The 15,040-nt window shown below is 43.4% G+C and overlaps 1 protein-coding gene and 1 long non-coding RNA gene across 6 annotated transcripts in view; both read left to right on the forward strand.

Moving 5' to 3' along the window:
- The first annotated feature begins 1,355 nt into the window (after positions 1–1,355).
- On the forward strand, positions 1,356–4,810 carry LOC135983128 (uncharacterized). Its single transcript, XR_010600635.1, has 3 exons — positions 1,356–1,429; positions 3,376–3,454; positions 4,675–4,810. It is a non-coding gene; the product is annotated as an uncharacterized LOC135983128 (long non-coding RNA).
- An 8,995-nt stretch (positions 4,811–13,805) lies between these two features.
- Positions 13,806–15,040, forward strand: part of PLA2G4F (phospholipase A2 group IVF) — a 38,888-nt gene continuing 37,653 nt past the window's right edge. For 2 of the 5 annotated variants that reach the window (XM_005284727.4, XM_024106619.3), the window contains exon 1: positions 13,806–14,248. In XM_005284727.4, coding sequence (XP_005284784.2) covers positions 14,138–14,248 — 111 coding nt within the window. In that variant the 5' untranslated portion in view covers positions 13,806–14,137. The remainder of the gene's footprint in view (positions 14,249–15,040) is intronic. The other 3 variants (XM_065593053.1, XM_042849406.2, XM_065593054.1) reach the window with 3 other exon arrangements.

Consider the following 15,040-nt stretch of genomic DNA (forward strand, 5'->3'; position numbering starts at 1 on the left):
AGCTGCTCTTACTGAGAGAGCCTCCAAATCAGCTGGAGACAAGTAGCGTTTATTAAAGATCAGGACACAGACCCTTCCCAAGGGGAGTGCATTAGGAAGGCAGTTCACAGCAGTGCCCTTACAAAGGAAAATAGGGGTGTCTTTTTTTTATGGAACCAGGTAGGATATACAGAGAAGCCCCAGTGGTCGAGAACAGGGACCATATGGAACCCCACAAACCGTTCTTGGTGAGCAGTAAATACAGGGCAGTGTTAGTGTTTAGCCCATGACTGTCCATTTTCTGGACATCTAGGAGTAGAGAGGACATTTGAAAGGCTTCAGAAAATGTTTTTTTGCATGGTATAAATCTAGTAGTAAAGGAATACTGACCATGGTGCCCATCCTTATTATACAGGAGAGCTATGTAAATATAAGCACAACCTTGTGTGGGCCAAACAGATTCTACATATTGTAGTAAGATTTAAAGTCACCTATATTTATTTATATTTTAAATTCCACTTGTTTTGTATGTATTTGGTTGTTTCTATGTATAGTATTGTCTATTTACACACTTGTGTAAACTAAAATGATGTAAACATGACAATGCTAATGAATCAGCTGTTAATATATTGCGTTGAACAGGCTGTGGGCCTTCTGAAATGCTCTGGTGGGCTATGTGCAGCCCACAGGCCAGAAGTTGGGCAACCCTGCTCTAAGACCTGTGATGTGTGCCAAAAGCAGAAAAAGACTATTGGTCTTTAACCAGGCCTTCAACCAGCTTAAGGCGATACTCATGTCTGACCCTGTTCTAAGGGCCCCCGACTTTGCTAACCATTCCTAGTAACCACAGATGCATCAGAGCGTGGTGTAGGAGCAGTTTTACGCCCATATGTTTGGGGCCAGCGTTTCCAGCTACAAACCGTCCATGCTGCGCTAAAGTGGCTTCATACCGCCAAGGGAAAAAACAAAAAACTTCTTTGGTGGAGTTTAGCTCTCCAATATTTTGATTTTGAAATGCAACACATTTCAATAGCTTCTAACAAAGTGGCTGATGCACTCTCCCATGAAAGTTTCCCAGAATTAACTGGTTAAATCGTCCTTGAAATGTGAAAAATATTGTTAGTTTTTGCATAACCAGTACCATATGTAAAGGTGCATGTGTTTTATTAATCTGTTTATCCTAAAGTTCTAGGAAGAAATCACAGCCAGTGCGGTCCAACACTGTCTGAGATTTGGGAGGGCGTGTCATAAACAGACAGTTAAGGGTTAATGCCTCTTTTACCTGTAAAGGGTTAAGAAGTTCACCTAGCCTAGCTGCCACCTGACCAGAGGAACCAATGGGGGGACAAGATTTTTCAAGAGGAAGGAGGGAAGTTTTCCTTTGTTCAGTCAGTTCATTAAGTTTTGTGCTGGATAGAAAAGATCCAGAAATCAGCCTCCTATCAGAGTAGTGTGTATTAGAGAAGAAATAAATAGATTTATGTTTATTTTCTTTTATGACTTGTCTTGTGCATTAGAGGGATAATCAAATTGGCATTTCTTTTGTGTAACTAAGGTTTTGTCCAGGGAAACATCCTCTGTTTTGAATCTGTTGTCTGTGAGAGAAGCTTGTATGCTCTCTCTTTCCCAGAGGTTTTCCTTTCACCTTTTTTTCTTTAATTAAAAGTCTTCTTTTTAAGAACCTGATTGATTTTTTTCCCCTTGTTTTAAGATCCAAGGGGGTTGGATCTGGACTCACCAGAAACTGGTGGGGAAAAGGAGGGGGGATGGTTAATTTCTCCTTGTTTTAAGATCCAAGAGTTTGGATCGGTGTTCACCAGGAACTTGGTGGAGAAGTCTCTCAAGGCTACCCAGGGAAGTTTTATAGTACTTGGGAGGGAGATATTTTTGGGGGGGGGGAGGGGAAACAGTTTCCAAATGACTCATAAATGATTTGGTGGTGGCAGCATACTAATCTAAGCTGGTAATTAAGCTTAGGGGTTCTCAGGCAGGTCCCCACATCTGTACCCTAAAGTTCAGAGTGGGGGTGAAACCTATGACAAAGCCCCATTGCAACTATTACCTGTAATTGGAGAAGCATTCCATAGGGTTGCAATGGACATTACTGGTCCAGTCCCTAAGCCATCCAAAAATGTGAAAAATATATATTGGTGGTAGTTTGTTTGCCACTAGATACCCAGAGGCAGCGGCTCTAGCTAATATAGAAGCAGAAACAGTGGCAAACGTGTAAGTCCTTTACATATTTACTAGGGTGGGTTTTCCAAAAGAAATATTGTCAAATTGTGGGTCAAATTTCATGTCCCACACATACTCTCAGTATGTATACAAGAAGGCGCAAAGAAAGCATGCTAGACATATAATTGTATACATAGAATTGTAGCAGTCAGACAGCACCTGGGTTTTCCCAGTTGTTCTAGTCCCCAAGAAAGACTGTACCATAAGTTTTTGTGTGGATTATAGAAAACATAATGCTCTTATAGTTCCAGTTACTTACCCTATGCCTTGTGTGGAGATATGTTAAATATTTAGCTCTGCTAAGCATATCTAACTACTGTGGATTTAACCAAAGGATACTAGCAAATTCCTTGGGACACTGAGTCACAGAAAAGGTCTGCATTCATTACCAATTTTAGACTTTTTAAGTTTACGGTACTCGTGATGCTTTGAAGTTCAACCCAGACCAGTAAGAGGTTGTCACCACCTGCCCTGCAACTGTGGGTGCTCTAAATGCTATGCCACTGTGACTCACAACACTGACACCAGCAGCTGGGCTACAAGCATGCAGGTGTCACCTTGGGTTTCACCACCCAGGTAGTTTTTGCAGAGTGACCCAACAGCATCCCAATCCTGCACTTCCCTGGAACTGTCTGCCTCTGCCTCTCCCTCTCCTGGAGCACTATTAGAAATAATTAAGTTTGTTGCTTCTTTAAAGAGTCAGTACACTGCAACTCATTAATTTAACTGGTGTTTGACAAACACTCTTGTTATAATCACAGCATTGAATTTTTTATAGTAAAAGTAAAACAAATTTATTAAACAAAGTCATTGGTTTAAGTGATATTAATAAGGAATAAAGACAGAAGCTTCACTTAATTTTGGCAAGTTACAATCTTTGTCTAAGCAGGTTTCTTACCTAAACTTAGTTCCCAGAGACTTCTATCCACTTGATTGAAGGACCCAGTGGTCTGTGATTTCAAAGCCCTGACCCCATGAATTCCCTCAAGTAACGAACTCCTCTTTTTGCCCCCCTTATATCATCCCAAAGTTCATTGTCTCTATTTTAAGAGCAGGGAAGGAAAGCTGTTCTTCCCTTCCTGTGGGCTTTCCATCCCTTTGCTGATTCATATGTAAACAGGGCTTTCTTGTTTTGATTCCATACTGCTTAATTTACATCAGAGACAAGTAGATAGCTTCCTTCGCTCTTGTCTGCAAAAGATCCTGTTTCTCCCTACATTGGACACAGACTTTAAAGCAGGTAAACTTTTTGGCCTGAAGGCCACATCTGGGTATGGAAATTGTATGGTGGGCCATGAATGCTCACGAAATTGGGGGTTGGGGTCTGGGAGGAAAGTAGGGCTCCAGCTGGGGGTGTGGGCTCTGAGGTGGGACTGGGAATGGGTTGGGGATGCAGGAGGGTGCTCCAGGCTGGGACTGAGGGGCTCGGAGGGTGGGAGGGGGATCAGGGCTGGGGCAGGCTGTGGACAGCTCCCAGAAACAGTGGCATGCCCCCCTCTGCGCGCTGCCCTGTCTGCAGGTGCTGCCCCTGCAGCTCCCTTTGGCTGTGGTTCCTGGCCAATGGGAGCTGCGGGGGTGGTTCTTGGAGTGGGGGCAGCGTATGGAGCCCTCTGGCTGCCCCTACGTGTAGGAGCTGGAGGGGGGACGTGTCGCTGCTTCCGGGAGCTGTGCGGAGTGGGGCAAGACCCTGACCCCACTCTCTGGCTGGAGCGGGCAAGCACCAGGCCCCACTTCCCGGCAGGAGCTCGAGGGCTGGATGTGGCTCCCAGGCCGTAGTTTGCCCACCTCTGCTTTAAAGCATAATATCAGTGAGTATCCATTATTCCTCATAATGTTAATACATGTATTTTGCAACTATATTAACCACCAGTGTGTCACAGACTTTCACAAAAGATCTTACACGATACACTTGTATAATACAGTAATATTGTATAGATTCAGTTGCTTATCAATTGAAGTTCAGGCCCCCTTTCTTTAGACCAGTAAATGTTTGAAATGTATTCTCAGATGGTTCCTTTTCTCCTGCTGGGAAGAGATGCCATGCAGTCTGGTGAACACTTCATGCTGGATCCTCCCTGTATTAGCATGATGTATTTGTTTACCTTTTATGTAAATGCATCTCCAATGTCTGACTTACATTCAAGCAGGCCTAACCACATTCTTTTGCCTAGGATAGGGTACCTTATATCCTGCCTGCCCCACATTTTAAGAACACAATTTCAGCATGTTTGTAATTTTGCATATGTTACCTGTACATACACAATGCAATAATATTAGTCATCAGTGAGTTGTTAGTTTTCCAGTGATATATTTTACATGCCACCTGTTGAGTATATATCATGACAGCATGTTGTTAGATGTGGTGAGTATGTCAGGTCTGACAAGAGTTGCTGACACAGGGTAGTGAACCACCAATGGGCCTCTGTGTCACAGTGCTATTCTTTGAATTAATTAATACAGGTGCTGCATTCCAGAGTCTGGTTAATCGAGTATTACATGGGTTCCAGGACTTTGCTCTCAGCTACATACATGATATTGCTATATTTAGCAATTCCTGCGAGGAACACAAAACACATGTGAGGAAGGTTTTGTAGGGAGGCAGCCCTCACTTTCATCCAGACCACATTGCACGATCCATTGTCTACAGCCAAGCTCTAAGATACAACCGCATTTGCTTCAATCCCTCAGACAGAGACAAACACCTACAAGATTTCTGTCAAGTGTTCTTAAAACTACACTACCCACCTGCTGAAGTGAAGAAACAGATTCACAGAGCCAGAAGAGTACCCAGAAGTCACCTACTCCAGAACAGGCCCAACAAAGAAAGTAACAGAACGCCACTAGCCATCACCTTCAGCCCCCAACTAAAACCTCTCCAGCGCATCAAGAATCTACAACCTATACTGAAGGACGATCTCGCTCTCACAGATCTTGGGAGACGGGCCCGTCCTCGCTTACAGACAGCCCCCCCCTCCCCAAACTGAAGCAAATACTCACTAGCAACCACACACCACACAACAAAAAAACTTCAACAATAGACTCCAATGAGAAACTGCATAACTGCAATTAATTTGCAAACTGGACACCATTAAATTAGGCTTGAATAAAGACTGGGAGTGGATGGGTCATTACACAAACTAAAAACTATTTCCCCATGCTAATTTTTCCCCTACTGTTACTCACACCTTCTTGTCAACTGTTTGAAATGGGCTATCCTGATTACCACTAGAAAAGTTTTTTTTCTCCTGCTGATAATAGCCCACCTTCATTGATTAGTCTCATTAGAGTTGGTACGGCAACACCCATTTTTTCATGGTGTGTGTGTGTGTGTGTGTGTGTGTGTATCTATCTATCTATCTTCCTACCGCATTTTCCACTGCATGCATCTGATGCAGTGGGTTTTAGCCCATGAAAGCTTATGCCCAAATAAATCCGTTAGTCTCTAAGGTGCCACAAGTATTCCTCGTTCTTTTTGTTGATACAGACTAACACAGCTACCACTCTGAAATCAGCCCTCACTAGGTATATCTACACTGCAAAAAATAAAAAATCTGGTGCCAGTGAGTCCCAGAGTTCAGGTCAATTGACTCAGCCGCACAGTGCTCATGCTACGGGACTAAAACTAGCAGTATAGACATGGCTACTTAGGCTGCAGCCCAGGCTCTGAGACCCACCCTTATCACCAGGTTTCAGAGCCCAGGCTCCAGCCTGAGTGGGAACATCTCTACTGCTATTTTTAACCCCAAAGCGCGAGCCTGAGTCAATTGACTTGGGCTCTGGGACTTGCTGCTGCATTTTTTGTTTTGTTCGTTTGCTACCCACACAGTACACTGACACGTTGATTGTGGGCATGTCTACACTGCAAAGATTCCTTACCTGGGGGCCAAATCCACCTCAGACTTGTTCCTACAACTAAAAAAAATTAGTTCAATTTTTTACAGGTCTGGCTAACTATAGAAAATGTTGTGGGAGGTTTCAGTGATATTGTTGCTATCACAAGTCTGTGCCAGAAAAAATGCTTTGGGCAGACACCTGTCTAAAGGGTTTTGATACAATGAAACAAATTTTATCAAAGAAATCTATTTTGGCCAGTTCAGATTTTAAGAAAATGTTTGAATTCTGCACTGGTGCATCCAACATGGATCGTGGAGCCATATTGATGCAAACAGAGGAAGATAACAGGGAATATTCCATTATGTTTCTGATCAAACTGTCTCTCACTGAACAGAATTACTCTGTCACAGAAAAAGTGTGTTATGCTATTGTGTGGACTGTAAAACACCCCAGATACTACCTAGTCAATAACTAATTCATGGTGTTAACAGACCATTTGCCATTCATATGGCTCCATAGAACAAAAGGAACAGACTCCAGATTGCTATGCTGAAGCATAATTTTGCAGGAGTATGATATAGAGATTAAACATATTGAGCGGTGGGAGATCAAGGTATCTAGAAAGGAGGGGCAGAGGTGAAGCTTATTTTATGGCCCGTGGACAAAAGTCCAGCACCAAACTCCTAAGAGGGATGTGACAATAAGGATCCAGACACCCCCTGGGGAGAGCAGAAGGTTTAAACCCCAAAAATGAGCAGTTAACCCAGCTGATTGCATATGGTGGTATTGTATTATAAAAACATATTGAGTAAGGTCTTTTATGAAAACTTGTAATGTTCTGAACTTGATGGTATGGCTTCTAAGAGGAGTAGTGCGGGCAAAAACCCTAACTTGTTTCAAGACTGAGCTTGACAAGTTTATGGAGGGGATGGGATGATCAGATTGCCTACAATGACAAGTGGGCCATCTGCGACTGCTATTAGCAAATATCTCCAATGACTGCAGATGGGATACTAGATAGGGAGGGGTCTGAGTTACTACAGAGAATTCTTTCCCAGGTATCTGGCTGGTGGGTCTCCCACGTCCTCAGGGTCCAACTGATCGCCATTTTTAGCATCATGAAGGAATTTTCCGCCAGGTCAGATTGGCAGACACCCCGGGGGGGGGGGGGGGGGGGGAGTCACTTTCCTCTGCAGCACAGGGCACATGGGTAACTTGCTGGTTTGAACTAGAGTAAATGGTGGATTCTATTTACCTTTAAGTCTTTAAATCAAGACTTGAGAACTTCAGTAACTCAGCCAGAGGATATGGGCCTATTGCCAGAGTGGCCTGTGACATGCAGGAAGTCAGACTAGATGATCATGATGGTCCCTTCTGGCCTTGAAGTCTGAGTAATGAGATACAGATACAGACTTTGTTTATGAATCTGTATATTTGTGTTATAGAAAACTGCTCATAATTTATACTACAATTTCAACAACACCTCACAGCAGGGCTGTGAGCAGTCAAGTGGAGAGGGAAACCTCCCAAACCAGGTGTTTACATAAAACTGGCTTCAAATAACTACCCATTGTCCAGCCAAGGAAAAGACAAGGATGGATCATTAGATTAATGGAAAGAGAGAATTTCCCCACTCTGAATAACCATGAGTCACCATGGACTGAGAGAGGGGGGAAAAAAAGATAAAAAGAACAGAAAGATAAAAAGTCTTTTACAGCAGGCTGGGGACGTAAATCTCTTATCCAGAACTTGGGGGACAACAGGAGGCTGTCCATGAACACTGCATCCCTCCTATAGTTCGGGTGTTCTCTGAGAAATTGTTGAAAGGTAATTGATAACTGGTATTAGAAAAGAGATTTTATCTAATGTGAAAGTAAAACTGGAGGTTGAATTTTTGTTTATTGCTGTGTAACTTTTCTGTTTGCTTTCCCTTACTGCTTCATCTTTGAATCTGTGGTTTTTCTATCACAGAAACTTTGTGTTTATTTTTACCCCAAGCTGGTCTCTGGTGTGCAAACTCTTTAGATGGTTCCTGTGACAATCAGGGTCCATATGCTCCAAGAGAAGAACAAAAGGTTCAGGGCTTCTCACCCACCCCTCCCAAATGAGCAGTTAAACCAACTGATTGCATACTGTATTACTGTAGTTTAAAATGTGTAGAATAATGTTTTTTGTGAAAGATGGTAATGTTCTGAACTTGATGGTCATTATGAGATATGTATACAGACCATGATTATGAATGTGTGGGTGTGTATGTATAGAAAATTGTAACTGTGGTGCAACTTTAGCATCATCACACAACTGGGCATGGAAGCAATCAGGCAGCGCTACATCCAAAGCTAGTTGTTTACACAAAACTAGCTTCAAGTACCCACGTATTGTACAGCCCAGGAAAAGACACTGATGGACCATTAGAGTTAATTGAAAGACACTGAAACAACTTGAAACTGGAAAAAAAAAAAAAAAAAGAGTTTTGAAAAACTAATGCCCCATCTACACTACAGAGTTGTCTACACTGGAGGTAAGGCAGCTTATGTCCACCGAACTATGTGAGTCTCTAGTGGTGCTCCTACCAATGTAAGGACATGTCCACACTGGCAGAGTTACAGCACCAGCAGTTACAGCACTGCTCAGAAAGCGCTGAAGGGAAACCACTATTGTGTGTTCACACTTGCAGCACTTGCAATGGTATTCAGAGTGGTGCACTCTGGGCAGCTAACCCACAGAGCACCTCTTTTTCTTCTGCTGCTAAGCCTTGTGGGAAGGCGGAGGGGGTTGCAGAGCATCCTGGGTCCTGTTGCAGTGATCCGTGATGCATTGCTTCACATTCCAGCAATCCCTGTGCTTCCGTCCACATTTGGTGCCATCTTTCAACGGTTTGTGTACTGCGCGCTCTGCCTCTTTCAGGCTGCAGGAATGGATCCCGAACCATAGACGCTGACTCCATGGGTGCTCTGGGGCTGGAGCACCCAGGGGAAAAATTTGTGGGTGCCCTGCACCCACTGGCAGCTCCCCGCCCGGCCCCCCACCCCAGCTCACCTCCACTCCACCTCCACCTCCTCCCCTGAACATACCACGGCTCCACTTCTCCCCCTCCCTCCTAGTGCTTCCCACCACGAAACAGCTGTTTTGTGGTGGCAAGCACTGGAAGGGAGGGGGGAGGAGGGGGAAACGCGGCGGGCTCGGGGAAGAGGCGAGGAAGGGCCAGGGTGGAGATTTGGGGAAGGGGTCCAATAGGGGTAGGGAGGGGGCAGAGTTGGGGTGGGGACTATCGGGTAGGGATTGGAATGGGGGTGGAGGCATGGGCGGGGTGGAGGCGATGTGGGGTGGGGGGCAAGCACCCACCAGCGCCTGGAAAAGTTGGCGCTTATGTCCCGAACTGCTGACCAGTAAGCTGCTCGCTCTGACCAACACGTCATGAGTGGCAGTGGAGTTATTCCTTAAACTACAAAGGCAAGAGGAGTGCGACATTGATCTCGCCAGGTGTAGTAGCTATGACACGAGATTGCTTGTGGGATTCACGGAGGTGCTGACCACAGTGGAACGCCGCTTTGGGGCTCAGGAAACAGGCACTGAGTGGTGGGATCACATCGTGATGCACATCTGGGACGATGAGCAGTGGCTGCAGAACTTTTGGATGAGGAAAGCCACATTCATGGCACTGTATGATGAGCTTGCCCCAGCCCTATGGCGCAAGGATACGAGAATGAGATCTGCCCTGCCATTGGAAAAGCGCATGGCAATTGCACTGTGGAAGCTGGCTACTCCAGACTGCTACCGATCGGTCACTAACCAGTTTGGAGTGGGAAAGTTGACCGTTGGACTTGTGTTTACAGAAGTGTGAAGGGCCCAGCTTTGATGGCAGCATTGCCGCCAACAGCAGTGGCACAAAAGTAAGGATAGCAATACCACAACCCCTGCCCCCCACAATAACCTTGTGATCCCCCCCACAACTCCTTTTTTGGTCAGGACCCCTAAAATTACAACACCATGAAATTTCAGATTTAAATAGCTGAAATGATGAATTATATGATTTTTAAAACCCCATGACTGTGAAATTGACCAAAATGGACCGTGAATTTGGTAGGACCCTATTTGTTGCCAGTACTGTGGTATTTAAGGATATAGAGGAATCAGAATGGTGAATTTTCAGCCCAGTGCAGGGATTTCAGTATAAGTAGTGTGGGGCTAGTCTAAACTCCAAGTTCTGATGAATAGCCAGAAAAATGTTTTTGGAAACTCCTTCCCCTCCACCATTGATCAAATTTCTGTTCACAATAGAATATTTCGAATCTTAGAGTAAAATGTAATCACCACCAATGATGATGAAAAATTGGTTAAACCAATAGATTAATTGCAATCAATATCCACAGTTCCTGTGTAATATGTATCCTTATACTATAATATAAAAGGGCAGAACAGATTTTGCCATAAAAATATATTATCTAAAGTAAGAGAGGAGCAAGAGAGAACCCATCTTTTTTGTAGATTATTCACTTCTATAGGAACACTTAGTATGAGTAAGAATTACAGGATAGGGTCTTGTTAATTTAAAGATGAAACAAAATGTCTAAGAGCCAAAATGTCATAAGTTGCAACAAAGTGGGAAACTCCACTATCTATGGAAGCTGCATAAATGTCAAACCCCGTAGACAGATTCAATGGCTTTGCCTGCTGTTGCAGGAGCCTATGCTGAAAGCAGGTGTCTGCTATAGAATTCTGTAGGGCAGGGATAGTCCATAGGTGGACCATGGGCCAAATCAGGACCACCAGATGCTTTTGTACAGACTATGAAATCTTTTTATATACTTAATAATAAATAATGATAATAATATTTATGTTGTTGTTATTGTTGTTTTTATTATTTGCTCTGGAGTCTGGACCTTGACTGTACCTTGACCAAGAAATTTGGACCTTGACAAAAAATAATTAACTACCTCTGCAATAGGGCTATGTGTGGCATTTCAATAATACAACACAATTACTCTTACATTTTTGTGTCTTTCTAATTTATATATTTGTTTTCAGTATTGAGTCTGATCATGCACAATCTCTGTTCGCAGTGGTTGTGCAGATTGGTCTTTTTATAGGAATCACCACTCTTGGACTTATTCTGGCTGTTGCATAGTAAAATATTGGGCAGTGCCCATCTATTTTGGGAGGGGTGGTTGAGTGTTTATCTAGCAAAGCAGTTTCACACTAGTTTCTCTTCCTCTCACTCAAGTCCACCAAATATCTTATCTGGTCCCACCCATCCAAGAATTCCAAAGTTCCAGGCATGCCAGCATTCCTTGAAACACAATCCCTCCAGTGATAACTTGTTGCAATGCTATTTGTTTATTACAGCTAATGCAAATCCTTTCATGTCTAATTGTGTAATCTGATCAAAATAAATCATGATTTGGCTGGATTTGTTCCTTTCATTTGTTCCTTGCAAACATCTGGAAGATGATAAGGTGATAAGTAACAGCATGGATTTGTCAAGAACGAATCGTGTCAAACCAACCTGATTGCTTTCTTTGACAGCATAGCAAGCCTTGTGGATGGGGGGGAAGCAGTAGACATGGTATATCTTGACTTTAGTAAAACTTTTGATAGTGTCTCATGTGACCTTCTCGTAAACAAACTAGGGAAATGCAACCTAGATGGAGCTACTATAAAGTGGGTGCAAAACCAGTTGGAAAACTGTTCCCAGAGAGTTATCAGTGTTTCACAGTCATGCTGGAAGGGCATAATGAGTGGGGTCCTGTAGGGATCAGTTCTGGGTCTGGTTCCGTTCAATATTTTCATCAATGATTTAGATAATGGCATAGAGAGTACACTTATAAAGTTTGTGGACGATACCAAGCTGGGAGGGGTTGCAAGTGCTTTGGAGGATAGAATTAAAATTCAAAATGATCTGGACAAACTGGAGAAATGGCCTGAAGTAAATAGGATAAAATTCAATAGGGACAAATGCAAAGTACTCCACTTAGGAAGGAACAATCAGTTGCACACATACAAAATGGGAAATGACTGCTTAGGAAGGAGTACTGCGGAAAGGGATCTGGGGGTCATAGTGGACCACAAGCTAAATATGAGTCAACAGTGTAACACTGTTGCTAAAAAAATGAACATAATTCTGGGATGTATTAGAAGGAGTGTTGTAAGCAAGACACGAAGGTAATTCTTCCCAGGGCCGGCTCCAGGCACCAGCTTGCCAAGCAGGTGCTTGGGGCGGCCACTCCGGAGAGGGGCGGCACGTCCAGCTATTCGGCGGCAATTTGGCGGACAGTCCCTCACTCCCGCATGGAGCGAAAGACCTCCCACAGAATTGCCGCCGCAGATCGCGATCGCGGCTTTTTTTTTTTTTTTTGCGCCGCTTGGGGCGGCAAAAACCCTGGAGCCGGCCCTGATTCTTCTGCTCTATTCCACACTGACTAGGTCTCAACTGGAGTATTGTGTCCAGTTCTGGGCCCCACATTTCAGGAAAGATGTGGACAAATTGGAGGAAGTCCAGAGAAGAGCCACAAAAATGATCTAGAAAGGTCTAGAAAACATGACCTATGAGGAAAGATTGAAAAAAAAATTGGGTTTGTTTAGTCTAGAAAAGAGAAGACAGAGGAGACATAACAGTTTTCAAGTACATAAAAAGGTTGTTACAAAGAGGAGGGAGAAGAATTGTTCTTGTTAACCTCTGAGAATAGGACAAGAAGCAATGGGCTTAAATTGCAGCAAGGGAGGTTTAGGTTGGACATTAGGAAAAACTTCCTGTCAGGGTGGTTAAGCACTGGAATAAATTGCCTAGGAAGGTTGTGGAATCTCCATCATTGTAGATTTTTAAGAGCAGGTTTGACAAACACATGTCAGGGATGGTCTAGATAATACTTAGTCCCGCCATGAGTGCAGGGGACTGAACTAGATGACCTTTCAAGGTCCCTTCCAGTCCTATGATTCAAAGCCATGGTGCTAATTGCTCAGGCTTCCATTATCTTTTAGGCACTTTCAGATGTGTGTTGCTCAGTTTGTCCTATTATTTTACTAGGGAATTAAGTTAGATTCAGGACAAATAACCAGGTGACTTGAAGTTTGGCTTTACAATGTATGAGGTTTCCCCAGTTCTCTCTACCTTTTAAAAATTAATTGCCAGTAGTTCAGAAAATTCATTAACAAATACCTTAAAGCCTCGGGATAAAATCTGAAACTATTGATTGTTTATATTTTTTCCAAAGTATTCTAGTACCTATTTTTAATAATTTTTACAGCATCTAATCCAATGCTTATTGAAGTCAATGGCAATGAGTGTTGGACTGGGTCCATACTGAGAAAGGACCAAATTGTGCTTGCATTGCCCACCAAAGTAATCTCATGAAGTCAAAGAGTTTTACTTACATGAGAAAAGTGAGCAGAATTTGGCCCAAGGTCTCAATCCCATTCTAATTGTCCAAACCCCTCTTGATTTTTATTTGCAGTAAATTTGGTTGCTGTTTTTTTTAAGATCCCAAACTGCAGTGTCTCAGCTATTAACAACTGTTATTTTTAACTAATAATTTCCTCTGCCTCCTTCCTCATTACCCCCCCCCCCTAATAGACGTAAATATCTTCCGTATCCCCTTAATTCTTTGGATTCTTAACTTTGATTGTTATCTAGTCTTTCTTTGTTGCCTTCCATCAGAGGATCTCAAAGCACTTTGCAGACACTAGTTAACTGTGACATAAGAATTTCAACACACCCGGAAATTGAAGCCCAGAGAAGTCGTGACTTGCCCAAAGTCACAGAACAAGTTTGTGGCAGAGTCTGGAAGAAAACATAGTGCTTCTTGTCAGATCCTCTTTCCGCTTGCTCGAGCTACTTTATTTGCCACCCTTATGTTTTACTGCTAGTGTTTGGAAAAACCTGCCAGTGAGGCTGTAAACTGGATTGTTCGGCAACTCTAAGCCACGCCCCCAGCCGCCCGTGATCGCTTCTCCCTGTTGGAGCAGAGCTCTGGGTGTAACTCAGGACAAAGCTACAGCAGTTCAGAGGAGTGAGGAGAAGCAGCCGGTCACATTCCAGTGACTTGGTGTTTTCACTCCTGTTTGTTTACCTCAAGGTTTGGGAAGGTCTCCCATGTTCCGTGCTGTGCTGCTGAGCCGGGTGTCACCCCGCATGTTCCCACTTCTGGCTGCTGTGCTATTCCAGAGGAAAGAGAGGAAGAACACCGGGCTCTCTCACTGGCAGGTAATGTAAACTTTTGCCCTTCCTTTGTGTCATCACCCACATGATAAAGAAGCAACTAAAAGTTATGAAACATGCATAAAAGCAACCCTAAAACCGGGTGAGCACAGCCTTTGTCACGTGTGGGAGAAGCTACCTAAGGCTGGGTTTGGATAGCGAAGGTGAGGAAATGCTTTTGCAAATCTCATCCATAGTCTATTTTGTCTATAAAGAAGCAGAGCAATTCTGTGCCACATTAACTATTTACAGGTGAAATGTTGCTGTTGAGAATTAGAGGTGCACAGATGCTGTCCCTTCGGTTTATTTAGATTCAAACCCACTGAGTTTCACTTAGCGGTTTCAAGCTCATCCAAACGCAGATAGCAAACCTGGCAATTTTCTGTGCTTTCAGAGTAGCAGCCGTGTTAGTCTGTATCCGCAAAAAGAAGAACAGGAGGACTTGTGGCACCTTAGAGACTAACACATTTATTAGAGCATAAGCTTTCGTGGACTACAGCCCACTTCTTTCTGTGCTTGTTACGCTTAGCAATTCACTGAGCCAGAAGACCGGTCGTGGACCCGTCCATTGTGTTTTGTTATGAAACTCATTCCCTCCAAAAATGTGCTTATCCAGAGGCAGATTGAAAAGATGTAAGATTTGCAGGACCTGAAATTGCCTCAAACAAAAGTGATGATTTAATCTTTAGGTTTGAATCCAAATGAAGCAGAGTTAAGGTTGGTATGTGCTTTGAAAATTGATTTTTTTTAATTCAGCACTAGTGAGAATCATTTTGGGGTGAAAATTGTTCAAGAGCC

This window comes from Chrysemys picta, chromosome 4, assembly GCF_011386835.1.
Source record: "Chrysemys picta bellii isolate R12L10 chromosome 4, ASM1138683v2, whole genome shotgun sequence".
In the NCBI taxonomy this organism is placed as follows: Eukaryota; Metazoa; Chordata; order Testudines; family Emydidae; genus Chrysemys; species Chrysemys picta.